Below are 27,721 nucleotides of genomic sequence, written 5' to 3'. Positions count from 1 at the left end.
CCCGGCCGCCCGAAGAACGCCGTGGGCGATCCCGGCTGCTCCGGGGGAAGTTGAAGGCCGAGCCCCGCGGCGGGCAGCTCTGCAGGCTGCGAGGGGGCGGGCGGCGCCGGATGCCCGAGGAGGAGCCCGCACACTCCGAGCAGCGGGGAGAGCCGGCGAGCGGGCGGAGGGGCTACATGGGCGGCTCACACCAACATGGTCCTAGCCCTCAACGGCAGTCACCTCTACGGTAACCTCCGGCCCTTGGTCCTGGAGGACCCGCGGGCGCTGAGCGGCGGTAGGATGATCGCTGGCTCCTGGCCCCCGCGCAGCCTGGCGAAGCTCGGCCCGTCGCCCCCCCCGTCGGCGCTGCCTACGACGAGCCCTCTCCCCGCCAACGACTCCCAGTGCGGGGAGCAGATACTTAGCTACGGCAACGTGGAGAAAGTTGTCATCGGGGCTGTCCTCTCCCTCATCACCCTGCTGACCATCGCCGGCAACTGCCTGGTGGTCATCTCCGTCTGCTTCGTGAAGAAGCTGCGGCAGCCCTCCAACTATCTCATCGTCTCGCTGGCCCTGGCCGACCTCTCGGTGGCTCTAGCCGTCATGCCCTTCGTCAGCGTGACAGACCTCATCGGCGGCGAGTGGATCTTCGGGCGCCTCTTCTGCAACGTCTTCATCGCCATGGATGTCATGTGCTGCACGGCCTCTATCATGACTCTCTGTGTGATAAGTATCGACAGGTGAGACATCCGGCGGCCCGCGATTTGCCCTGTCCTCTCGCCGCTCCCCGCGCACCGGGGGTGGGGACCGGCACCGCGCCGCTGCCCGCCGCCCCGGGGCCGAGGACGTCCGCCGGCGCTGGGGACCTGCCCTGAGCGGTTCCACCGGAGGGCTCTTCTGCCTCCTCCGGGCCCCGAGGAAATGAGCTGTAGGCAAGCTCAAAGCACGAAGGGAGGCGAGAGCAGCCCTTGCAGCGTCTCCTGTTCGAAGGAGCCCGCCGGAGCGGTGCAGGCTGCCTCCCGCTATCCCAGCCCAGGCGCCTGGTTATCCCTCCGGGTAACTTCCCTGCTGTCCTTTACAGACTCCAAGCGTCGGAACTAAACTGGAGCTAAGCTGTGGATGTTTACTGTGGCTCTTCACAAATAACGGGGCGTTTACAGCCGCTTTAAAATTTGCACCGTGGTGCAAAAACTGCTTTATACCACTGCTATTTATGAACGGGTTCTTCCGGCGCTGGTGGCAGTGTAACTTCACTGAGTTCAGCTGAGTCTTACCAGACCAGGGAAGTCTCGGGAATTAGAGCTGATTAGATTTGGCTCATTAATCTAGTACAATCCCAGAATAGCTCCACTTCAACTGACAGAACAAAATTTGACTAATAACCTTTTGTTTGAAATAAAACTTTGTTTAAAATATTTGCTTTAAAAAAAAAATCTGCCCTCTTAAAATCTCAGGTATACTCATTGACATATAGCTTCTTCCAAAGGTACAGGCACTAGGGCAATAAGGAGATGTATACAGACTGCAAAAGAGGATCTCGGGCATTCATTTCTGATGTTGAGATCTCCCACTTGGCTGTGTCTAAACTCTCCTCTGCAGAGGGATGCTGTCATGGTCCTTTATTCCATGTAGGTCCCATTCTAAAATAAGTTGCAATCTGTGACTCTTCGACAGCCTAAAGCTTATACTGAAGATTTTTAACATCTAGAGGAAGAATGTTTTCATTACAGTTCAACATGGCAGAAATTGACAAATTGTAGCTAGTCTGATGTCCAACAGCAGCCTTGACTCTCTACTTCAGAAAGCTTTGGGAAAAAACTCAGAATTAGGTTTCTGCAAAGAAACAGCCTTTCTAGGCAGTTTTCCACAATAACTGGAAGTTGTTTCATGCCAAGGAGCATCACAGTTTATATTAATTTCAGAACTATAATTTCTACATAAGAATCCAAAGATCTCCATTGCTCTTTACTTTGTGACTTCTGTTATGACTAGCAGATATCTGAATGCTGCAAAACATCCTGTAGCTATGAAATCCACATACAGACTTTGAGTGTCAAAGGGTGTGGTTTGTGGTTTTGGTTTTGGTTTTTTTGCTGCTGTTGTCTTAAAATTTGCTGACTTTTAACTTAATTCCAGTATTGTAGGTAAATATGAATAGGCCCATCCCACCATTACTCTTTGCTTTTCTCACCTGTTTTTAAGATAGGTCATTGAATTTTCCCACTTTCTCCACATAAAGTACTTCCATTCTTTGATCATTCTTGATGTCTATCTATGAGCTCTCCACCTCTATTTCTAATAAACTTTGAAAGACAGGTCGGCATAATTAGCCAGGTAAGGATGTGTAACAGAGTTACATAGTAGCACTGGAGTAGTTTAGTTTTACTCTTTTTCATTTCTTAGCTTAACGTTTGAGGTCACTGCTGTATGCTGAACAGGGGCTTTGACTGAGCTGGTCACAGTGATGATTTGGTCTCTTGCTGTCTTTCCATTTTTCATCCACTCCCCTCTCACCTAAAATACCAACAAGAGATAGAGCTACATATTTAGAACAGAATATAACCTGTTATAAATGACTGATTTTGATATTCTGCTCTCATCTTTGCATTCTTATTTCTACCACTGAATGTTTATTGAACTTGATTTTTTCATAATTCGTGACACTTTTGTCTACTCCCTATTTGAAATCAAAATTCTGTGAAGCGTGGTGCTTTAACCTGTGCCACCCAAAAGCATTGTATGGTAAAGATACGTGATATCATAAATAAAAGGGGACAAGCAGCCAATTCATTAGCAAAATGTCTCTACCACTTGGCAATAAAGAATTGGAAAATGTCCATGATTTCTAATTCTATTTTAAAAAAAAATCTTATACTGTATTAACATTTCTCAGTCAGTCCAAGTATTAGCTTGGTATACTATCTAATTTTAATAGCAAATATGTGCAAAATATGCAAACCAGGGAGAAATTATGAGAATGAAGTGTTGCTGGTGTAGTATTGATCTTAATGGTGCTATCCTGTCTGCAGCTGTTAAACTTACCTAGTTAGGAAAGATTTGAATGGTCAGTGAGGGAGATGTATCTATGAAAAAAATGTGTTCCTCCAGATAAAGCATTGTATGTGGTACAGGAGCTTGCAAAGCATGATGTATGTAGTCAGGCAATTTTCACAAGGATCATATTTCCATGGGTTTGATGGAAATGTATGTTTTGTATTACCTAGGAGGAGAAGACCTCCAGTGATACAGCCCTGATTATCTCTGTGCAAAGTGTGCAAATAGAGGATTAACCAAAAAAATCCAGAAGCAGGAAAGGAGTGAACGAAATCACCATCTTCCAATTTGGCCACTATCCTCTGTGCCATTTAGATATGCTTAAACCTTGTAGCACAATTAAGTGATTCTGGGGTCATGTGGCGTTTGTTTATGGAGAGGGGTTAGGATAGGGGAAAAAGAATAATTATGAATTGCACTGCTACCTGGCTCTTTAGGACAGTTTAGGAAGCCTTTGTTGTGATCTGGTGGAGTTTCTCCTGAAGGGAAAGATGAGGCTGTAGCAAGCAGTGTGGAAACAGTAAATAAGTTGGATATTTCAAATTTTTCATTGTTAAACTTCTAGGTTATTCCTGAAGCAGATATGAGATTCAGTTGAAGAGAAAAAAGGTGAAAGAATGTTACTACTGAATTAATTCTTTTAGAAAAAAAGTTTGTAACAAAGTGTTGGGCAAGGTTTGTAAGTAGAGGCAATATCAGCATCTTGTATTAGACAAACAAATATAACTGGTAAAAAAGAGGCTTTGAGGCCCTTCCAAACAGGATAAAATAAGTAAATTGAAGAGGCTTCTTGATTTGTTTCCCTTGCACAAATATGTGCTACTTGGCTCATGTTACTGAGAGCCCTGAAATGCCAGCAGCTGGCAGGCCTATTGCACACAGAGATGTTTTGCTGCCCAGCTCTTGGTGGTGGATGAGATTTTCAGCTGAATGTATCATTTGGAAAGCTCTGAAAGATGCAGATTAGTCTACAAATGGGCTGGTTTGGTTCTGTTGAAAAAAAAAAGTCTTTTTTCCTAGTCAGACACATTAAGCACTGCTTGTACTTTTAAGTTGCTTCTACTCTAAGTTGTAGAAATGTTAAGACTGCAGAGTATATGTTAGTGTGCTGTTATGGGGATCTCTAACGTTTTATAGGGTGCACAAGAAAGAACCTAACTGAAGAGGTCATTTTGTTATCCACAAAGAACTAAATTTATGGAGATCATGAAATAATGTCCATAATGATACCCAGATTTGGACTATTATGCTTTTGGTCAGATCATATCTTTCCTTTTATTTCACCTCTACAGCTCTTTATCAGGGTGACCTGAGATACGCATGTTATTTTGGAGGTACCTGTTTTATTTAAGTCCCTCCTTTATAAGAAGGCTATCTGCTTACAAGCAGGTCTGTCAGAACTAAAACATGTGACAGACACAAGAGTATTTCTCCTTTTTCAGATTTTATAAGGATTAAACAAGCATGACAGCATGATGCCTGGACAGTCAGTATTACCTTTGCTGTGCCTGTGACCATGATCTAGAGGGGTAGCGTTGAAGAAAGGTAGAAGTTACAGAGACTTTGGCAGGAAAATGATGTCTCAGTGAATAGCAGCCACCTTTAAGCATTTCTAATTAACATGTTGGGTTCTGTTTTGGATTTTTTTTTGGTTTTGGGGTTTTTTCTTTTTAAGGCTCCACTTTTCTGATTCTGAATTAAATACATTATACCACATTTAGATTCCTTTAAACTTAAGAGTGGGCAAGGATTGGGAGTGAATTATGAGAGACGGATGCAAACCACGTCCTAGTGGGTGAATGAACATATAAAGGGAATTAATTGGATTTAAACTGGTGGTGTTTGCATGCTGATTCATCATGTTCTTCTGACCCAAGATAGCTACAGAAATCCTGTTTTGGAGACTATCCACTGAATAACTGCATAAGTAGCAATTTTTAATTCAATTTAAAAATAGCTCTTTGGCTTAGAAAGTGATAAAGTAACAAAAGTACTTAGATACAGTTGACGAATTATAACGCTTTCTCCACACCCACACAAGTAATGAAATACTTTTGGGGGAACTTTTCCAGTCTGTATCTTAGCCAACAATTCATAAGTATTCCAGACTTCCATTAAATTGATGAGGATTTAGAATTTGTATGCAAATTATACCAAAGTGGGCCTTTTTGTTGTTCCTGAGAATATTATATACAAGGATCGATTCTCTCTTCCTCCGTTTTAGTATCTTTTGCCATACTCCAAGTCAGGTGAAGCATAAGTACTCAGAATATTTCAATGCCTCAAAGCTCACCCACTGCAAGTGTTCTTCATGCATAGCTGGGAACTGAGGAGTTCAGTGCCTCAGAGAAAAATCTTGGGACTAAATTTAAATAAAGACTTATGTGCTTTAAATAGAATCCAGGTGTCTGAATTCTCTCTCCATCCAAACCTGATAATGTGACCTGAAAACCTTGTCAGTGATTTCCTAAGCCTAAAAGGCACCTATGAGCCCTTCCTGGCTTCCTGCTCGGTATGAAACTCTTCTTTTACCTTCAGGCCTTGGGTGGAAAAGACTGGCCTGTTCTGTCAGCCCTACCCAGTTCCTTCAGAAAATACATCTACAATATATATGTAGAGATAGGTACCAAAAATCCTGTGCATAATGTATTTTGGATTTAGAATAAATATAGACACTCATGTGCAGTGCCCTCCATGAGATTTTTTGTTCAGTGTATAGTATCACAATCTTGAGAAAAGCAGAAGGTTTTTATTTACACAAAAATAAATGAGGGATCAAGAAAAACCTAAGGGTTTTTAGGAAGAGACTTTTCCTGAAAAAAAAATAATGTGATGGAGTAACTGCAGTTGAAGTTAAGTTGTTGAAAATCGTTTTGGGATCAGTATGGCATCTAATTCCTAACAACCATCACAAGAGCCATTCTTTCAGTTGCTCAACCTGGTAAACAACAGTGTTATTTCTTAGTTGATAAATGACTTGTCTAGCTTACGAAAGATGCAGACAGCATTGATATACTGAAGTTTTTTTTTTATTCCTTTCATGTAATCAACTTAAAGAAAGTTGCTCAAGTTGTAGCTTCTTTTTGCAGTGAATTTCTTGCTGAACACTTCTTCAATCTCCATTTTATTATTTATATTGAAAAGACTAACATTATCTTTTGCTCCCAAATCCTGAGATGAAGTAATTAAATTGGAAGTTGAATGCATTAAGTAGTGCATTAAGTAGTAGAGGGCAGTTGAATGCATATAGCTCACTAAGAGCCAGCTCCAAAATAGTAAAAGAACCTGGGGCATTTTGCTGTACTAGCATGACCATGCTTCCTTAGGTACCTTTCTGTGGCATAATTAGGTATCCTTTCCCATGTCATGTAGGCAGCCTGCAAGAGATGCAGTTACTTACTCTGTAACCTGTTCTTGGCCATAGGACTTGCTATCTCTTTGCAGAGACATTATGCTTTGTGACTAGGTTGCCAGATATACAATAAGTAAGATGGGAAGTAACAAATAAAAGAGATTTTGTCAAATAGATGGGCCACTTCATAAAGCTTTAACTCAGGAGTAAAGGGTATTCTTTTACCACCAAATTAGTGGAAATTTTGTCCTTCTGGCGTGGGAATGGGCATAAGATCTGAAGTGTGGTATGTGTGTCCTGTGGCTGCACAGTAGAGGCTGATAAATTTTGGGAAGCTAGAAGACATTACAGAAAAACTCTGTACGTTGATTATTCTATTGCTAATATATACTGGATGCATATAAGTCGTATTGCTGAAAGGGACTCATGAAACGTGAAGGTACAATATAAACTAGAGGTAGAGGTGAAAAGATGACTGCAGTTGATAATGCTCCAACTTATGCATGAATGGGGAATTAAAGTTCAATCACTAGTAGGAGATTTGCAATTTCACCACATCTGTGTGAATGCCTTTTCTTGAAATTGGCTTGTTGCATTTTAACTCTGCATTTGAAATTCTGCATCTTCTGTTTGCTCCTACCAGGGTTTAACACTGGATGAGTTTTCAGAAGTGATTTTGGGGTCTCTAATTCTTGGGGGTTCATCCAGACGTTTCAAAGGAGACTGATAGTCAGAGGTCAGGGGACACTAATTCACATTTTTGCTAAGCAGGGTATTCTAGAGACATTTAAGGGTGGGTTTTTTAATCCCCCCCCCCGTCAAAATCATAAAAAATATTTTCCATAAATGTGGTTGGATTAGCTTCAAGATTCTCAGGAAAAATACAATTCTAGAAGTACTTCCCTTCGTTCTTGAAGGGAGCTTTCAGAAATACCTCCTGATATAAATCACAAAAATGCAAATACATACTATACTGGCATGATAGCATAGTGTAACCTATGTACACCAGTATCAAACTATATTTTCATACAGTGTTTTCTTTAAACTGAATGAATATCATGGAATGAAACATCAAAGTATTTGTAGTCAATATGTTGCCTTTGAAGGAAGACATATATTGCTGGTAACACTCTCACAACCTTCTGAAAAAACAGAAATAGTTAAGGAATGTTCTTTGACTTATTTGAATTTTTTCCTGAAATTTATTTTTAAAAAATCCCTGTAAATTACATAAATAGACCATCGTATTTAAAAGAAATCCAGTATTCTTTTTATTATTGTTTTCGAGTTTGAAACATTTTATCAGAAACATTTGTGGCAACTTATGAAACAAAACATCCCAGTTCATCTACAGTTGATACTGCACATACAGGACTGTCTTTCAGCTACAAACAACTCTATTTTCTTTTTCTCTTAATATATCACACAAAGATAGGAAATCTGAATAAAGAGCTCGCCCTTGTAGGTCTTGCAACAATGTAAAAGAGCTTGAGAAACAGTTGAGTCTGCCAAGGTGCAGTTATCATACAGCAAAGTGTGGGGAGCAAAATTACAAATTCTGATATCTGAGTTTACAGAGCATGAGCATCATAATGTGGTAGTCACTGCAGTTTTGTCCTGCTATTGGTCACTACTACTTGTAAGGTGTGCATAATTTCTTTCAGCTGGAAAGTTTAAAAGTTTTATTTTTTCATATTGCACTAGATAGCCAACCATTGCTAAAGGGCTGATTCATAGTATACCTATTCCTATGTATATGGAATATAGGAAAAACAGATGAAATTTTTCAAGCAAACTCTTACTAGAAAGATTAAATTTTCCTTTCCATAAAACTCCAGTAATTAAATGTCATGAGGAAAACCTGTTTGAACTAATATAACAAAATTTAAAGAGTAGAGCAGCTTTGATTTTCTTTTTGCACCTTGCTGTTTACTCAGGAGGCTTTATATAGAACACCTAGATTATCTTTACATATGGGTGCTTCTGTACATATTAGCATGTATGCAAATAAAGTGGTGAATCACCTCTAAGAGTAAACAAGATTTTTGGGTAATATACATGCAAGGACCAAATTTCTAGTATCACCAGCTGTTCTAATAACACACAGAACTTAGATGTGCAGGGAAGTCAAGTCTGTATTCAGGATATTCTTTCTGGCCTCTGCTATCAAATGAGACACCTCTGGGGGGTTAGTATCCGGGGTACAGTTTTTTCACTGCAAAATGGTCATGAATGTTTAAAAAACCCTACAGAACACAAAAGCAAGGAGGGACATTACAAAAATAACTTTTTTTTAATAAAGAAAGAAGAAACCAGAGTGAAGTCTATTCTTAGAAGTACATTGTGTTTTGATCAAAAAAGCTGGCAGCAAAAGTTTTTTCCTGAGATATATCAAGGAAATGGGTGGGTTTTTGGTACGGTCAAAAACTTGAAACCAAATTTTTTAGCTTGTGGAAGTGTAAGTTAAAAATACTACCTCAGGGGAAGCTGGTTATCCATTATTGTTTACAGGTTTTATGTTCCTTTAAGGAGACTCTGTGGGAAGGGGAGGTAGAGCTGTATGAAATTAACACTTTTCTCACATTGGGAGCTATTTGTTCTGCAGGGTGTAGCAGGTTGAGGATCCAGCAGCAGCTTGACATGTATTAACAGTGGTGGAAAAACTGCTCAGGGATCAAGGGCAGAGTTTGTTTTATTTCAGACATTCACAGAGATGGTTAAAATCAGAACTAGAAGCAAAGGCTTGCAAGGGCACTGTTTTTGTGGGAGGGTTGTGTACAAACCTTCTAAATTCTAATTTACTATGCGATGAATTTTCTGTATTTAACAAATTGAATTTTTAGTTTTCATTTAAATAAATTTTGACTGTGAACTGGAAACTCTCCAGTGTTTTGAGAAGAGCTTATTATTGGAGATCGAGGCAGACACATCATGAGATCTCCTCCCAAAAGCCTGGCATGCAGCTGTGCAACCTTCACTCCCACTGAAAAATACTCATCAGTAACCTGCCCAGCATTGGAATCATCATTTCTCATCAGCTATACAAGTACCTGCAATCAGAGACATGGCCTACTGCTGCTGCAAGTTAAATTGAGCCACAGATACAGAGCTTTTTTTAAAGTATATTATCTACTAGGTGTTTGCTTTTCATGAGAAATATGTTAGAGACTAGGGATGATGTATTTTAACATATGGCTGGCAGATCTCCAGAGAACATAAAAGGTAACAGCAGAAAAACCGAGTCTGTTGTCAGTACTGTCAGTTTACTAGTTGGAGGACTTGTTGCTGTACTAGAAAATGTAGGGATTTGTGAATCAAAGAACAGTCGCCTAGATTTACACTAATAACAGGTATTTAGAAATAGGCAACAGGAGAGAAAATTAGAAGGTGGAAATAGAAGCACAGATATCTGAGCACAGATAACAGAAGTATATGCTATTATTGCAGAATTTGCAACATAACTGTCATCATGACTACAAACCAGGATAACATGTTGTGATTATCGTGAAATATTTCAGATACATAGCACCATTTGCCAGAACAATTTTCTATAAACAGTTCTCCATGTGGGTTGTTAAATTTTGTTTATTTGCTGTAGAAGTCAATGTTTAACAAATAATTGAGATACTAAATCCCTGAACAAAGTCACTGTGTGTTGTCTGGCCACAAATTACTTGGAAATATTTATACTCATGACCCAAAGCAGCTGCTGACAAGATGCAAAGCTTTTCTTTAATAGTCTAATAAGATGTTTTGATGCTAAAAATAATACAGCTTTGACTATAAAGGCTTAACTTTTGCATTATTGCTTACTGCAGTTTCCCTTTTACTTTAAGAGCCTGCATTAGGAGACCGACTTTTTTAGCACAGCAGTTTAGCAACAACACTAACTGTAGTCTCTCAAGGGCCTATTGTCCCATATTAGAAAGCTATTTTTGCTAAATGAGTTTGGTCATTAGCAGAACACAAGCTTTTTTCTTTTTTTTTTTTAAATAAAATAATTAAAATAGCACAGTAAACTGTCTGCCTATGAATTAAACAACACAAAAAGGAGCTTAGCATTTCCAGAGCCTGTTACTTAACGCAGAGCTTTTGTACTGCTGCCTAAGTGTTGAAATGAAGGGAGCATCTTATCTAATGCTCCAAACACCTGCACTTTATAGTGAGCTCCGTGAGATGTCCATAGGCTAACTGCAGTGATTCATCCTACACTGATGCCAAAGTTCTGCTCCTAATTTCAAATGCATGTTTGAAGTTGTTAGCCTGGCAATGAGAACTGGTATTATTGGAAGCTGTAGGACCAGCAGTAAACCTTAGGAATTGTAGTCTTTATCCGCACAAAACTGATGCCACCAAGTCTCAGAAGAACCTTAGAGTTGCCAACTTGCTGCTTAGAAAAGCAAAGGGAAGACATACTCACTGTGAAACGAGAAGGGCTCCCTTCTGCTAATCACATTTGCTTTACTGCTTTCATGTGTGCTGTAGCATCTGTAAAATGAACAGAGAAGAGAAGTCTGGGATCCTTGATAATCTCCAAATTTTGCTATCTTTAAAGACTTTGGTGGAGGAGATGGTCTGTCATCCTCTGTATCTAATCCTGTTTTAGCATAAAGATATAACTAAACCCTGAGGAACATGAAAAGGTATTGTAAGAGAATTCTGATGCATACACTGAGCTGGACAAATGGTCTAACCAGTAATTTAATCTAGCCTCATATTTTGTCATTCTATACAGAAAGCCCAGGGGAAGAGGGTCAGAAACTCCTTTCTCAACAGGAGCAGTGCAAGAGATTTTTTTCTGTAGATTGGATGTACTATGATTTCATGCCTGTAAAGTTAATTTGTAGCAGTCTGTGGTGTTGAAATTTGTGCTATATCTTAAATATATTTAATGTTGCAGATTTCACATGGTTTTAAAGGAGAAAAGTTAAGAAAGATGTTGCCAAAGAAAAAGGATGTACTGGAGTGGAAGCCTGTTGTGGGCAGGCTCTTGTTCAACAAGACAAAGAGGACCAATTTTCCTGGTTAATCTCCCTTTTTCAGGCTTCCTGTCTAGAGATCTCTAAGCTTACTTGGCGCCACCTTTTCCAAAAGTAGAGCTGGTGACATCTGAAATGGGGATTATGAACTTCTGGGTTTGGATTAGATTTTACTGAAGCAGCAAGCCGGGAAAAAGCCAGCTACATGGAACCACAGTCTAGCAGGTCTCAGATCCAGGAGGTTCCCAGTTCATTACAGCAGAGGACTGGTTACTTAGCAAGAAGTAGCATCCCTGTGGCTGTTACTTTCTTCGTTTCCAAACGGAATGGTGAAAATGAATAAATACTGTGCTAAATGAACTATTAAACACAGTGGTTGTGAGAAGCTGAACATAACAGTTTTAGCGATCGCAATTTGCAGTTCTTTTTCATCACTAGATGTTCCTCCCTTCAACCTTCTCCTTCAGTTAAAGGACACCTGGGGCTATGTATTTAAATATTCTGAGTGATTGCAAGGAGAAGAAATATTTGTGAAGTAATATTAGATTCCTACAATTTTATTTCCTGTTTGTAGAAGGGAGCTTGATTTGACCAATTTAGTTATTAAAAATAAATTCCAAAATATCACTGAATGAGGCATTTTCTGAGGAAAACGACAGAAGTCAGAAGGATTACATGTGAAAGGGGAACTTGGAATCTGGAATTTAAGTATACTGTAAATAAATGTTAGTTAAAATGAGTGCTAAGGAAATAAATGACATGTGGTTTAGAGATGTGCTAGCTACACTAGACTTCATGTTCACTGACATGAAAGATGATGAGACATGATAATCTCATTCTGTATCACATACTAGGCAAACAGTTTACTGCTAAAATATCAAGAAATGGCAAATAAATAACTGTTTGTATTAGTTGCAGGGAAGGAATCATCTTCCTATCTTTTGGTAAATCACCATTCCAGAAGTTTCTGTTGGAAAGGATTGTGAATAGCAGCTTTCTAAAAGGTTCATTGAATTGCATATACACCATTTGATCCAACTTCCTGCCTTCCTTCCTTAATACCTTCCTCTAATGTGCTCTCTCCAACCCATTATGTCCCTTTTCCAAAACACATTACGTTTCTTCCTATGGTAGGACCTGTTCGTATTAGGAGGTTAAACATGCTTTAACTACAGTAGAGGAGAAGCAACTCCAGAGTCTGCATCTTTAAAAAACAACTGGTATTGTAAGGGATCAGAATGAAATTTTCTGATAGCAAAACATTTTATAAAACCCAGATGACTTTGCTAGAACTTATTTTTTTAAAGCAACATGGGTAGGGTTATTTTCTGGTGTCGTCGTCTCTTGATATTTCAGAACAAGCAGGTTCAATTCATTTGCTGGTATGTGAAAAGCAGGGTTCAGTGCACTATTGTGAATTTAGGATAAAAAACTTTGGATTTTTCCTTCATAAAATTTAGAATGAGGGCCAATTTTTAAAATTTTCTGAAACCCAGCACTGCTAGGTACCTGTCAGTCTGGGGCTCTGAGCAGAAGTAACTTATTTTTGTAGTGCTTTGACTTGAGTTGTACTTAGTTGTTCATACACTAGAAATTTATCACAAACTCCCTATCTCGTGTTTTGGTATTTTGGTTGGGTGTGGTGGGATTTTTTGTTGTTTCATTGGTTTTTTAAGTTGACTCAACCTTACAAAAATTGCTTTGCTTTGGTTGCTGCTATTCTCAAGTAAAATATCCCTGATCTAAGTCAGTCAGCCAGAATATATTGGTGTTAGAGGGGATACAGTGTCCTTTTTCATCTTGGAATGAAACAGAATTACTTAGATGCCTTGACTGCTTCAGTACCTCAGTTACAATCCAAAAGTTGCCATTTCTCACTTCTATTCTATTAGTGGGTTTTCTTCTTGCTTTCAGACTGATTTGCATTCAAGAGTTCTTTTGTGAGAGTTACATTAGTGAAAAGTGTATTTTACACTGAACTACAATAATGACATTTTAAATAAATTTTTCAGGAAAAGAGTGAAATTGAAACTCTCAGCATCCATTTTTCTAGGAACAGTAAATACCTTAGGCTGAAATTTCCACAGGTAATATTATAGACCCAGACTTCATACAGATTCTATATAAGATGCCTTGCACATCCCAAAGTATTAGGAATAGGACTTCTAATTAAACCTGCTTTAGAAGTAGATTTTTGTAAACATAATTTTTTGATACATTGCTTGTTTTGGTGTTTTTCCTGCTGAGTTTGGGCAAAAAAAGTTAAAATTTACATACCTGATCCAACAGAACATAGCAAAATCTTCATGTCATTTTTGAAAGATTCAGATTTACCTTCAAGCCAATACTTGGATATTTTTGTCTTTGTCCATATCTGTAGACTAGTTCTGTATTGAGCTTCAGCCATAATCACTATATAGGTGTTTGTTAAGGCTTTTACAAAATCACAGTTGTGGAGAAGCAAAGAGGAGAATTTGGACTAGGTCCTCGAATATTTTTCATGTCTCTTTAGAGAGAAAGAGACAGAAGGGGGAGGAGGGAAGCTGTATTCTAGAGGGGGTTGTTCCTTAAGTGCTTTGTCTGTAGATATTATATTTAAATTGTTTGTATTCAAGGAAGGAAGAGAGGGGACATAAATATCAGCCCATTTAAATAGCTATTCCCTGAAGATACTTTGTTTTAATATAGTGGTATTATCAGTTCAATGGGCTGCGATTTTTCATTTCATTCATCGCTTATGCTGTGGAAGTTTCTGCAATGCTTCATTTAATTGTACTAAAGACATCAGTCATGATTTTCTAGTTAAAGTTGTAGGAGGCTTTCATTTCGAAACACTATTATAGCTTTCAAAATAATTCCTTTTAAGCTGATGTTTTGTGTCAATCCAAGCGTGACTCATGTAGTGAAGTTGGAGAGAATCACTGTAGCCATTTCTACTTTATGGGAGTCTGATGAGGGTTTTCTTGTTAAAAAAGACAGTTTTTCATAGGTCTAAAATCAAGCTCCCACACATTTTAGTTGAAGGTATCTGCTAACTTACATCAAGCAACATGAAAAAACTGGTTATGCAACTGAAAAAGCCAACCTTGGCTTCTGATGACCCACTGATCAGGATCTGTAGACTTAGCCACTTAAGCTGCATCTGAAGTGACAGCCCGGTATTCTCAGGGAACCCCTGATATTCAGGTTCCCTGATCATCTAGAGCAGAACTCTCTGTAGCTGTCTGTGTGTTTAGGCTTTCTCCTGCAAAAAAGCAAGGGACACAGGAGGCCTGGGTCTTCTACCGGTATGGTGCCAGGGAACAGCCAGAGTGACGAGCTGCATTCAGAGACTTGTGAGTTCTGCATTTTTGTGGTGTTGAACTGGAAAACCTTATACTGTTTTGGTAACCTCCTCCTCCTGAGAACCATTGTCCTATCCTCAATCTGAGTCTCCACCTCTGTTCCTGAGAAACTCTTCAGGCTGCCTCAGCTGCATCCCCACAGGCACCCTCCCATCTGCATCTGCAGGGACTTGAGTACCTTCTCTGAAGGTTCTCCTAAAGTTGGATCTGTTTTCAACTTGTTTGTAGCACATACATCCTGGGACCCACCTTTCTACCAGATACAAAGGGATTGTTTGTTGAGTGTGTGATCGTGTACCCACACACATATTGGAGGAGGAGGTGTTAGACTGATACATTGACCAAATTATAGACACAGATCCAGTGGGATATCAGCCTGCCTGGTTGCTCACCAAAAAGATGTTTGTGCTGGTGTCTGCTAGAGTACCAAACCAAGAGAAAACACACTGCAATTTTTATTACAGCCTATTTGAATGCTTGCACAAAACAGGATGGTCCCAAGACTGAGGCATGTCTAGTGGCTGTCTCCTGGCATGTCTCCTCTGGCCTGGCTGAAGCCAGCAGGCTGGCCTGGAGTCACAAGTCTCTGCCACAGGACACCACCAGTCAGGATATGGGAAGAGAGTGAGAGCACTGAGTTCTGTTAAGTTGCAGGTTTGAGCTCCAAAGGGCAAGGGGTGGGGGGGGGGGGAGGAAGTACCTCAGACTGGCAAACCCCTGAAATCTTCATTGGCTTTGACAATACCCCTGGGTGTGAGGGAAGAGGGGTAAGACAGGGGGAACCTGAAAAAGGAAAATGAACGTTTTCCAGTTCCTAATCTGCAGAACATAATCTTTTCCATTTCCCTGTTTTCTTTTGCTCAGGAACTGCCTCTGTTTAACACAGTAGGGATTTCATCTCAGCTGGTGCTTAAGAAACTAAATCTTTGCTTAAAGTTACTCTCCCCCACAGGGAAGGAAAAGCAGCAAATAAACCTTCTCCTCTCAGCCAATATAAACTGTATGGAGTGCTTCTTCCTGTCAACTGGCCAGCTTGGGTTATCCTCATGACATCTAACTCTCATGTTTTTCTACCCTGCTTAGCCTGTAAGATTAAATTAAATTCAGGGACTCAAACTTTATCTTCAGTTGTATAGGTAGCTCAGGCAAATGAGCAAATCAATCATCTAAGGCTTTAGAATCTCTAAACATGTAGGCATTTGGTAAAATATGATAGTTAATGTCTGTCTTCTGACAGAGTGTAATTGCTAGAAGGACAGTAAGGTTGATTGTGCAGGAAATAGAAATGTATGGGAATAAGGATCAGAACATAAGATTAACTCCCCAAGAACTAAAACCATTATAAAGATGGCTTCCAGTGCTAATGCATTCCTCTCAAATTCTGTTATATGAAGAAAGAATGGAGCTATGTCTCCTTCAGTGCCTTACCAGCATCCAGCGGTCCAGTCCTTCATCCAGTTAATTCACTGGCTGTTTCTGTTCCTTTATACTGATAAAAGGAGGTCAAGAGTAAGTAAATCCCAGTACCTCTCTGCCTCTTTTTATACATATACATATATCTTTTTTATACATTTCCTTTTTCTATCTTAAGCAATGTATCAAGTCAAGCCTCATCCCTCTTCAGTGGCTTTTGAACTATATGCATTCATGCTCAGGATCTCCTCTGCTGCTCCTCAAGCTCACTGCCAGTCCCACCTGCCACCAGTCATGGAAAGTCATTTGCTTATCATTCTCAGATCATTTTCCCTTTACAGATTTAACCAGTTCTCTGCTGTACAAAAGTCCATATAAGACAAAACATCTTCTCTAGCTTTCTTCCAACCTTTTTAATGCACACCCAATCTGAAATGAACATTGCAGACAAAAGTAAATGAGAACATGGTTTCTTTTTTAATCCTTTTCTAGAACAAAATTTTTCCCATCTTAGTGTTCTCAGATAGCATCAGAAGGCTAAAATATCTTCTTTGCCCCCTCAAGAAGGGGTATATAATAACTTAATAAAAGGAGACACTGCATCATACACATAAAGATGAAAAAATAGTCACATAAGACAAGCATCAGTTTATGTGTAATTAGAAACTCAAGTACAACAGTTGACATGATGCAAATGCACTGCATTTGTTTCTATGAGTCTAAAACATTTTGGAATAAAAGGTGCTCAAAGTGGAATAAACTGAAACATGAGTTTTAAACAAAATTTTTTTTCCTATATAAACCATCTTAATGATTATAGTAACAAAAACCCATTTTTAAGATGTTTTGCTTTTCTTTTTTCTCCCTGATTGATAAAATTAACTAACTACTAACATAAATTATACAATAGGGTATGAAGCTGTAAGAGCATACAAGGGCCTGGCCTTCTGGACTTGTGAAGCACTTTCTGTGTATACTGTGATGAAGTCAATGAAGTGAGATCCTGCTTAAAAAGCCTGAGAAGCACCTCTCTAGGAGATGTTCCTGGAATGTTAGTAATATGTATTGTAAATTGTACTTTATCCTTTACTTTGATTAATACAATTTTTTTTATTTTGAAAAAACCCCGGAAATTTAGGAAGAGCCTTTTGACTCTCTTCTGAGTACTTCTTTCACAAAACCAAACAAAAGCAAACAAATAAAAAAGCCACACAGCGTTAAATACAGAGAAGCTGTAAATCTATTGGGGTGAGGGGGTGTCGGTAGGGAGTGAAAGGGCAGAGGTGCGTAGTGTGTCCCCTAACACAGTTACACTTTTGTTTTAGAAAAGCAGAAAACTCTCATCTATTTTCCCCCAACATTGAACATTGTTGAACAGTGTGAAGAAAAATGGATTCTTCCTCTGTGACTTCTCCAGATTTAGAGAGCTTTTGGAGAGTTACAGATTATCTATCAAGAAGTGTGGGGAGAAGCACTTTTGAGCTCTGTATATAATTAATTCTACTGTACTCAAGAAGAAAACCACACTTATATACAGGAAACCAGAGATGATGTAACACCACAGAGTTTAGACATTTTGAAAGAGTTTTAAAATAAGAAGTCTTCCACTACACCGTGCAACTTAATTCTAAATATTTCTTTGCCAAAACCTTTTTTAGTTTTCAAATGCATCTAGGATTCTAGGAGGCTGGTGAAGGATGAAGGGCTGAAATTAACTTTCCTTCTTATGTCTCCTACCCTTGCCACATTGATGAAGATACAAGAAAGGAAAATGTACCTGTCATGTTTTCTTGCAAGACAGTTAACAAGAATGTTTAGTCTATGACATAAAATGTTTAATTGGGTAACTGCAAAATACTGGCTAGGAAATACATATTATTGTAACATTCGGGCAGTATTGCAAGATAAACATCAGCACCCACATGCTGGGACCGTTTCTTCCAAACAGCAAATTATTTGCAGTGGAAAACCAAAAGCTACTGCAATTTTGTCAGGAAGCTAACAAGGCAAAGCTTTTTCTCAGGAAGCTAAGATCTGCTGACAAATACTTTGAGAGTCATGCAGGGGGAAATGAAAAGCAGAGGGCAAGGACCAGTAAAAGAAATTTGCCAAGGTCTGAAAGGAGAAAGGATTATGGCTTCAGAAATTATGACTACTATAATAGAAATTGAACAGGTAGACATTGCACATCTCTGGCAATATGGTTGTTAAGCATTTCCTAGAATGACGTGATCATGAGGCCAGCCTGTATCGCAGAAAGTCAGGTATCAGTACTGCCTTACAATACTTAACAAGGTTACTATTAAAATACCATAGTCAGACACTATAATGCTCATGTCTCAGCACTTAAGGCTTTACATTTCTCTCCCTTACTTCCATCTCAGTTACTTAAACATGTGATTTGAATAGTATTTCCCTGATCGGTTTATACACCTTACTCTATGTGAAAGTAGGTCTGTAGGACTCTTCAGAGATATTGTGTTTACACTAAGAAAAGAACAATTTCTGTTAGGCGATCTGACATAGCCCTGCTGGAAATAATGCATTTGATCACTCTTTCCACTTCTTACATCTAATTTACTATTTGATGTGTCAAACAATAAGAAAAAAAATCTAGATTGATCACTATATTAGGGACAATATTTCTGATTGCTGGATAGCTTTTAGGAATGGCGTTGTTTTCCTGTTCAGGTGAAGTCTCTCATTGATGCATGGAATTTAAAAGAAAAATTGTGGAAGATCATGAGTGAACCACAGCCACTGAAGATCAATCAGTAAATCAGCATCATTCTTCAGAATAAGTTATTATTGCAGGTGAATCATCAGGCAGGATTCTATAGCTGTGGCAAGCAAAGAAACTAATACAAGGAGATATGTATTGAAGCTGTAAATCTGCTCTACTAGAAAAAGAGCACAAAAGCAAAGAAGTAAGCATTTTTGTGTCTTTGAAATAAAACAGTTTTATGACTCTTAAAATACATAAATAGAAAGAACTGAAAGAACCTCAGGTTAAGGACAACTAGTGAAATGGTGAGTGATAGCAGAATGGTATTTCAAGATTCCTGGTAGACATACCTATAATACACATCTCTATCATTTCCAATACAATGTTTCTAGTTCTACTCCATAGTAATCCAATCTGCTTCATAAAAGCAAAGTCAGATAGTGAAAGATGCTAATCTGATTCTGGAGTAATCCTCTGTTAGATCAGGTCAGTGAATTCTGAGAAACAAACGTGGGCTTATTAAAATGGAATTCTATCTGCCTATAAAGTACATGGTGACCAGAGGCAAAGGAATTACATGTGTGAGCTTCAAAAGTGGCAGAAATATCATGATGCATTCAGTTTATTACTGGACTGGGCAGGAAGCTTCAAAACATTTTTAATGCTTTTAGTTGTTAGGTTTTCTATTACTCTGTGACTTTGCTGATTGTGAGAAGCATGTCCTTTTACTCTTTTCTCTATCTTCTAGCCAGGTAACAGATGTAATAAAGATTTTGGACACAGGACTCCAAATTGGGCCATTCGATTACTATTTTTTTGTTGTTGTTGAAATTGATGTAGCTGTTAAGTCTCAGTTTTCTTTCTGTATATTTCAGAAGGTGTAAGAACTAGATCTGTCTCAGTTTTCAGCATAGCTATAAAGAATTCACCTTTTTTACAGCTTAAATATTCCAGATATGTTTAGCTTCCTTGGGAACAAACACAAAAGGAAGGAAATTAACTTTTCTACTGCTGAAAAATGTCAGGTTCATGCCATAGGAAAATAAAAGTTATGCCTGGTTAACCTGAAGTGCTACCATGCTGGGCACTGCAACTTTTCTTTCTTCTTGGAGGAAGAATTAGCATCTTCTTCTGTATCTAGAGTATTAATAATCAGTTCAGCCACAAATAGAGAGTTATTCATGTGAAGGTTATGAGAAAGATCTTTCTGAAAAGTCCTTCTAGTGAACTGTGGGCTGTGTGAACTCCATGGCAGTACAGTTAAAGCAAACTACTTTTCACAATTTCCTAAATTAGAAAAAGAAATATATTTTCAAGAAAAGAAACCATATCAGATCATTCATAATTTCAAATATAGTAACATCTAGTGGGACACAATGGTGGTGGAGTTACCAATTTGATAATCACTGTGCAAGTACTAACATGACAGCCAACACAAGCAGCACATAGCTAAGACATGAATGGGAAAAGGGAATACAGAGTGTCACAGAAAGACAAAATGATATACCAGAAACAGACACCAGGGTCTGTGCATGCCTGTTCCCTCTGCCATATACCATTTGACTTTCCATATATATTACATCCTAACACTTGCTGTAACATTTAATATATTGAACAGAAATGCCAGTGAAATCCACAGTTCAAGTGACATGGAGACTTTTAGCCCTGCAGGATAAAAACTGCTCTGTGTGGTCGTTGTAATGCATCAGTATCAAAAAGCCAGAATAATAAAAAAAAAAAAAAGGCACAAAACAACTGCTCTCAGGAGCAGTCCTATGCAGTTATAAAGGTTTTCTGTTAAATTGTCTATAACAATTGCCTGACATTAAATTGTAACAATTTAGAGCTACTGGGAAAGAATACTCGATTCACAGGGAGCCAGATTTTTATTAAGGGAGAAAAAAAAAGACAAAAAAAAAATAGACTTATTCATATACCTTTTCAATTGTTGGTGTTTTGTGGGTGAATATGGCAAAAGGCAATCATTCACAAAGGCTGATGATGGCACCCCACGAAGGCGGTAGCTCTTTACCCACCATCTACATTTTAACAGAGCTCCAGAAAGAGGATTCCAAGGGATAATTTTTCCTCTTTAGAGCTGGGCACCCTGTGTGCACGTCACCCCTGAACGGAACTGCAGCATGGGAGCCAGTTTCTGATCCACCATCAGGGAAGAGGAAACACTGAAGAAATCATAAGAAACTGACCCAGAAGGGGGGTATGCTTATGTGTTTACAAACTCTGCCCCTCACCATTTGCCTCCTGTTTTGTCTGTTTGCTCTTATTCCAAGCTCTTCGAGCAAGGGGCTGTTTTCCAGATTTCAGTAATGTAGTACAAAACCAGTTCTCATCATCATTTTTTTTTTTTTTTGTTGTGGCATCTACTAGATACTAGTGCCATCTTTTCCCTACTCATATTTGTCCACTCATCCAGCTTTCTTCTTGGCACTGCAGCAGGACCATGACTGGAGGCTCATAGGATTGCTCAACAGTCGTTTGCTGCAGCATCCTGCAATTTGATGTTCTGCTTATAGCATGAGGCAACACTGAATAAGAAATACAATGACCAGATAAGAAATAAGGGCCATGCACCTGCAATAGTGTGCTTTTGGGGAGTAACCGAGATGTAGTCCTCACCATGCTGGGTGTAATACGGACAGATGCCCTGTCTGGCAGAAACATACAGTCAAGAAACTTAGAGGAGGAAAATAGGAAATAGCATTACCATTCTTATACAAGTGAGAACTGAAGCATGGTTTCTTCCCAACAAGATCAAAATGAACATCTGTGGCATGTAAAAGACAAATCTCAGAGTAACAAATCTGAGACACTTCTTTCTTGTGGGGACTTACATGAAATGGGCTTTTTAGGGAATTTGACTTCATTCTTTCCTAGCATTAAGGCCTCAAGGTGTTACATGCTTTTGAATGAGATCTAAAGTTATCTGATTTACCTTTATTAATTAATTTTTTGGAAGGTAGTAATTACAGATTAAGCATTAAAAAGCATATTTTTGCAATGAATTTAACTCAATACTTTTGAAGTTCATTAATCTATTAAGTCTTGGACACACTCTAGTGTATTAAACAACAGTAGTGTTTTACATTATTTTGAGACTGCAAGTAAGTTTTCAAGTGTAATGGATTTCATGTGTGGAGATAAAAAGATAAAGTTCATTCATTTATGCCTGCTTACTTATTTTCCCTATCATACTACATTTAACAAAATGGATAATGCAGAAAGGATGCTGTTGTATTTTTATGTTAATTAATATATTTTAATTTCAAATATCATTTTTGAAGCTCAGTTATCTTCCAAAAAAGTAGTGCCAGGGCAAAACTAATGAATTTTAATTCTTCTCAGTATACTTCAGCTTTCATGAATTCTTTTTGTTATATTCTGATGCATGAGAATGTATCAGTAGGCATTCAGAGCATACAGCCCACAGATCTGATTTTTAAAGAAATCTAGTTTAACTTTTTTGGTTACATAATAAAGCTCATCTAATAAGTGTGCTATTTTTAATGACCAATTAGGTAATAGCTAGGAAAATACATACTTCAGTAAGGTGGACCAACTTTTTAAAGATTTTTTTTTTTTTTAGAACAAGTGACAAGTAAGCTTTCTCCACAAAGGAGACGTTTAACTGTTTTATAGCTGAGTCATGCTATTCTCAGACACATTCCACGGGTGTGCCACTGTTGTCCCAGAAGGGCTGCAGCTAATAACTTACACTTGTTACATTACTTAGAGGAGATGATGTATCCCTTGAGTAGTTAAACTCTGGGATGTCACCACAAACCCTGCTCTCCTACACCTTGAGGCACCTCAGAAAACTCTCAGTTCCTTGGGAGCACAATTAGTTTGGGCTGTGGACTCTGCAGTGTGCCCACAGCTGCCAGACCTGCTGTGGTGACTGTGTTCTAATGCTGATGACGAGGTGCACAGGGAACAGCCTTTTTTATAACACCATCCATGTATCATGCTGATCCCAGCCAATTTTAATAACTGCTCTTGGCACAATAAACCGGTCTTGTCCTTTGTGTAACACTTGCTGTAGCAGTAATGTAAAATCAATGATGTTGTTGAGACAGTGTTGCTACTCATCAGAGCAGATCATGAAATGATGCTTCCTTAGCCTTCAAAAACTGTAGCATACCTGGTTCTTGTGTAAAGCAGCAGCACTGGCCATAATTTACTGCATTGCAGTAAAATCAACAATGCAGCATTCTGCAGAGTCAGGCAAATACTCATATGTGATTTGGTAGGTGAAGTGAGAGAGAAAAAAATGCTTGGGAAAAAAAAAAACAAACCTTAATCATGTTACTATTTTTCTTGTTTGTAACCCTCCAAACCCTTCACTGTTACCTCTTGAAACTAAAATTTTGTTCTAAAACCTAATTTGAAAACTTTTATTTTATGAGTAGAAAAGAACAATTTGAGGGGTTAATAGTAACTTATACCTAAGTGTGTTGGGCAGAAACCTAATTTCAAAGTAAAAATGTAGGATGTTAAAAAACTCTTTCAATTCCATCTGAGGGAAACTTTGTATAGTTAGAAAGGAAGTTAAAATAATCTTCCGGAGTTGAAAATCAACACAGACTTAGGATATTGCTGTCCAGCTACATAGGGCAGTAGTGATATTTTTTAATTAGAAAAAAACCTAACAAAGTTTAAGATGTCACAACTTAGGAAATGTGGAAGTTGTCAACAGACTTTTTTTCTTTTTCTTCTTGTCCCTATGGAAACCTGACATATTATAAACATTTTTCTTGTCTATTTACAATTTGTCACCTTAAACTTAGCTTCTGGTAAAACATGTTTTTACCCCAGGCCTTCTTGAACTGACAATGTGATAAATTTGTTAAGTAAAAACCTGATTGTCAAATAAATACCATTTCTTTCTAATTAAATAATGATGAAAATAGTTATTGCGGTATTGAAATAATCTACTCCTGGCATGTTTGCAGTTTGCTGTTCCTGTCTGAAACATAAAGGTAAGACAACTCATCATCTCAGTTTAGTGGCAGGCATCTTCATAACTGTTGAATACATGAAAGGATGAAGATAAATCCACTCTTGTTTCAATTTAACCATGCACTTGTTACAAAAGGCTTTGTGGAGTGAGTGTTCATCTATACTCTAAGATTTCACAAGTTAACGAAATAAAATTTAGGTTTCAGAATTTTCTTAATAACAAAAAAAAATAATCATTGTCTGTACAAAGATTGCACAGATTAATTAAAATCCCAGTCCTTTGTGGCCAATGGGAGATTTCATTCTGGAATAAAAGACCTTTTATATAGAACACTGCCACTACACATTTTCAAGTGAAAGTCACATAACTTGACAGGTTTGAATTATCTGCTAAGAGAGATTGAAAAATGTAAAATGGAAAGCTTAGCCAAAAATCTTTCATTTTAGGGCAGATTACGTGAAATAACTTTTATGAGTTAACCACTGCACTATATAGTAACTGCACATTCTTGTTCTAGGTACCTGGGAATAACGAGACCTCTTACATATCCTGTAAGGCAGAATGGGAAGCGTATGGCCAAAATGATCCTCTGTGTGTGGCTTTTATCAGCCTCCATCACTATACCCCCACTCTTTGGTTGGGCTCAAAACGTAAACGATGAAAAGGTTTGTTTGATCAGTCAAGACTTTGGCTACACCATTTACTCTACAGCAGTTGCATTTTACATTCCGATGTCAGTGATGCTGTTCATGTACTATCAGATTTACAAAGCTGCTAAGAGGAGTGCTGCTAAACACAAGTTTGCTGGGTTTCCCCGACTGGAAGAAATGGAAGGAATTTCTATGAATGGAATTGTAAAACTGCACAAGGAATCTGAAGAATGTACTAATTTTTCACGACTCCTAAAGAACGACAAGAAAAACATTTCCATCTTTAAAAGAGAACAGAAAGCTGCCACTACACTTGGGATTATTGTTGGGGCTTTCACTGTCTGCTGGCTGCCTTTCTTCCTCCTCTCAACAGCCAGACCCTTCATCTGTGGTACAGCTTGCAGCTGTATCCCACTGTGGGTTGAGAGAACATTTCTATGGTTGGGTTATGCAAACTCTCTCATTAACCCTTTTATATATGCTTTCTTCAATCGGGACCTAAGGACAACTTACCGCAACCTACTGCAATGCAGATATAGGAATATCAACCGGAAATTATCAGCTGCAGGGATGCATGAGGCTCTGAAGCTTGCAGAAAAGCCAGAATTTGTTCTGTAAGGTCACTCATCCTTTACTATGATAATTTATTGTTTTATCACATGAGATTTTTCCCCACAGATCTGAAAGAGGAGTTATGGGAAGAAGCAAGCTTCTTAAGCACTGTTAACAGCATCATCGAGAAACTGGAAGGTAGCAAAGTTAATTCCTGTACAGCCCACCAGACCTGGCCAGCCTGGAGAAACACCACTACCATCTAAATAATTTGGGTGTTAGAGGAATACCAGAAAGGGGGAGAAAGTGAGGAAAGAGCAAAGTCAGCCTAAGCCATTTGTTTGGCCTTTGGCCCCAAACAACTTTTAGTAGGTCTGAATGTTGGATGCATCTTGTATCCTGGAGATCTTTCGCTGTAATAAAGATCTAAGAATGGTGAAAAGTTGAGTATAATTCATTGTTTTCCACTTTGTTGTTATAAAATTAAACCATTTAAGAAGCTGGATCCGAGTACTCATATTGCTTAGATGTGCTCTTTATTATAAAAACATATGTTTATTAAACATTAATTTACTGATTGACTGGAAATAAACTATTTTATGAGATGTAATATTGCCTTTGCACAGCAGCGATGGCACTGAAAGAACATGTTATGATTCTAATGTGAATATAAAAGCTTGAGTAAAATCACGTGAGCCAACAACTACTGCTGCGTACAGTCATGCAGCCTAATTAGCTGCAGCGCTGTTATGCCAATTACAGCAGTTAAAGATCGTATCCTATATTGCTAACATAACAAATATGTCATATTACAGTTTATTTTGGGTCTGGCCTTAGTCTAGTTTTTCTCCAAGTCTTTCACTTTTATCAGTTGACCCCCTCTGTAATCTAGATGGAGACTGTCTATGCTGAGTGTCTCTAGATGGAGACTGTCTCTTGATGTATGACTAGCCCTTGTTCAACTTCAGTAGTTCAACTTCAGTAGTTGAACTATTGAAGTTTCATCTATTTGAAAGCATAAGTGAGGAATTTTCTCAGGCATTCTGTATTTTTTTTCCTTATGTGAGGATATATCGGGGAATATACAAGTAAATGTATCTGTGAAGATTCCAAGTGGGTTGTAAAATTCTGAAGCCCATTTCAGAATTCTGGGTGGAAGTTTCAGCCATATTTATTCTGCAGGAAAGTCTTAGAAGTTGTTTCTCCTCCAAATAGGAATTTATCTATATTTAATTTTAAAAATATGTGTCTTATGAGTCAGAAATTGACATTTGCCCAATTGCCAGTAAAGGCAATTGCATTCCTCAGGGAAAGCATCTTGCCCCACTCCACCTCTCCTCTACCATCTATTTCAGGTAATGAAAACCCAGGAAAGAACAAGAGTTGTTATGGGCTGTGTCAATTGTTCAGCCACCTTTCATCTCTGGGTATGTTTGGAAAGAAAATAAAAAGAAAAAAAAGGTTCTTCATACAGCCAAAATAAAACACAGCTATGTGGCAAACAGAAACTGTTGTTGGATAGAGCTGTAGTTAAGGGGAAAAGTAAAGAAGTTGGAAAGATTAAAAGAATGTGCCATTAGCACTTGGGTAACATAGCATAGAGAAGAGGAGGAAGCTTTCAGGCAGAATTCTAGTTGAAAGAGGCATGGATAAGTATAAGGAAATAATTGCTTGGGTTGCAGAACAGGACTTTTACTTTTAAAAAAGATAGATAAATAAACAGAACTGCATAAAAATACCTAGTTTCAATAGTAGTTTGGTTTTTTTTTTTAATTGGACAATTCACTACGCATCTGACAAAGGGGTAACATATCAATGGGGGAATGAGAAGCCTGCATCATCACAGGTGCAGCCTGGTACATGCTAGTACCAACCCCTAGAAGAAATTGCACTCTTGGTCTGTGTGTCCTTCTGCATGTTTCTAGAAGAAAGTGAGGGAAATGAATCAGAGAGAAGCAGTTGTGAGAAAAAAGGCAATAAAAATCTTCCAGAGCGAGCCAGAGCACAGAGGATCCACCATAGCACTAAATGAAGACAGAGGAAGGCAAGACATGGGAAGTGAGAACTGGGAATAAAGACATGGAACCACTTCTAAGTTTCAGACTTGTGAATAGATAGTTACTTTCAAGAAAATATGTAAAAATGTAGAAGCAGTGAAGGTATGTATCCAAGATTTCAAGGGTAAAGACACAAACCTTTCTAAAATACGCTTGTACAATTCCAGTGTAAAGACTGTGCTACATCATTGCTTAAAGGGCACCAAGACTCTGCAGGTCAACAATGCTCTGAACTTAGTAAAACTCTATTTTATTTAAAAAAAAAGAAAAAAAGAAAAAAAGCAAGCAGCATGAAGTGAATCCTGACTTTAGGTAAAATCTGCTGAGATGTAAAAACAATGAAATCTAAGCCAAATTTTCTCCTTAAGTTACAATGCGTGTTGTCTAAATCCACTAACTAGTCACAGAAGGATATGGCTGACAGTGACAGCTAACTTTGTAACCCCACTCCTGCGAGGTTTGGAATGTTTCAGATATCTCATCTGTAAGTCACACTCTGATATGTGAGAAGTCCCACGTTAACTGTTCCAAAAGACTTGAAATATTGGACAATCTCAGGTTTTCTATAAACGTAGCTGGCACTTCGTATAACACTGAAGTCCTTGACAGGAAAGGCTGAAGTGGGTCCTCAGGTG

At 38.5% G+C, this 27,721-nt stretch overlaps 1 protein-coding gene across 1 annotated transcript; it reads left to right on the top strand.

The window, feature by feature from the left end:
* Positions 1-195: 195 nt before the first annotated feature.
* On the top strand, positions 196-25,095 carry HTR7 (5-hydroxytryptamine receptor 7; the record flags this gene model as incomplete). The annotated part of the gene is made up of 2 exons (XM_084264962.1): positions 196-722; positions 24,345-25,095. The coding sequence occupies 2 exons, from the start codon at positions 196-198 to the stop codon at positions 25,093-25,095; spliced, it is 1,278 nt and encodes a 425-aa protein (XP_084121088.1).
* Positions 25,096-27,721: the final 2,626 nt, after the last annotated feature.

This window comes from Gallinula chloropus (assembly GCF_964237585.1).
Source record: "Gallinula chloropus genome assembly, chromosome: 5".
Taxonomy (NCBI): domain Eukaryota; kingdom Metazoa; phylum Chordata; class Aves; order Gruiformes; family Rallidae; genus Gallinula; species Gallinula chloropus.
This window is presented reverse-complemented; position numbering and strand designations above follow the sequence as displayed.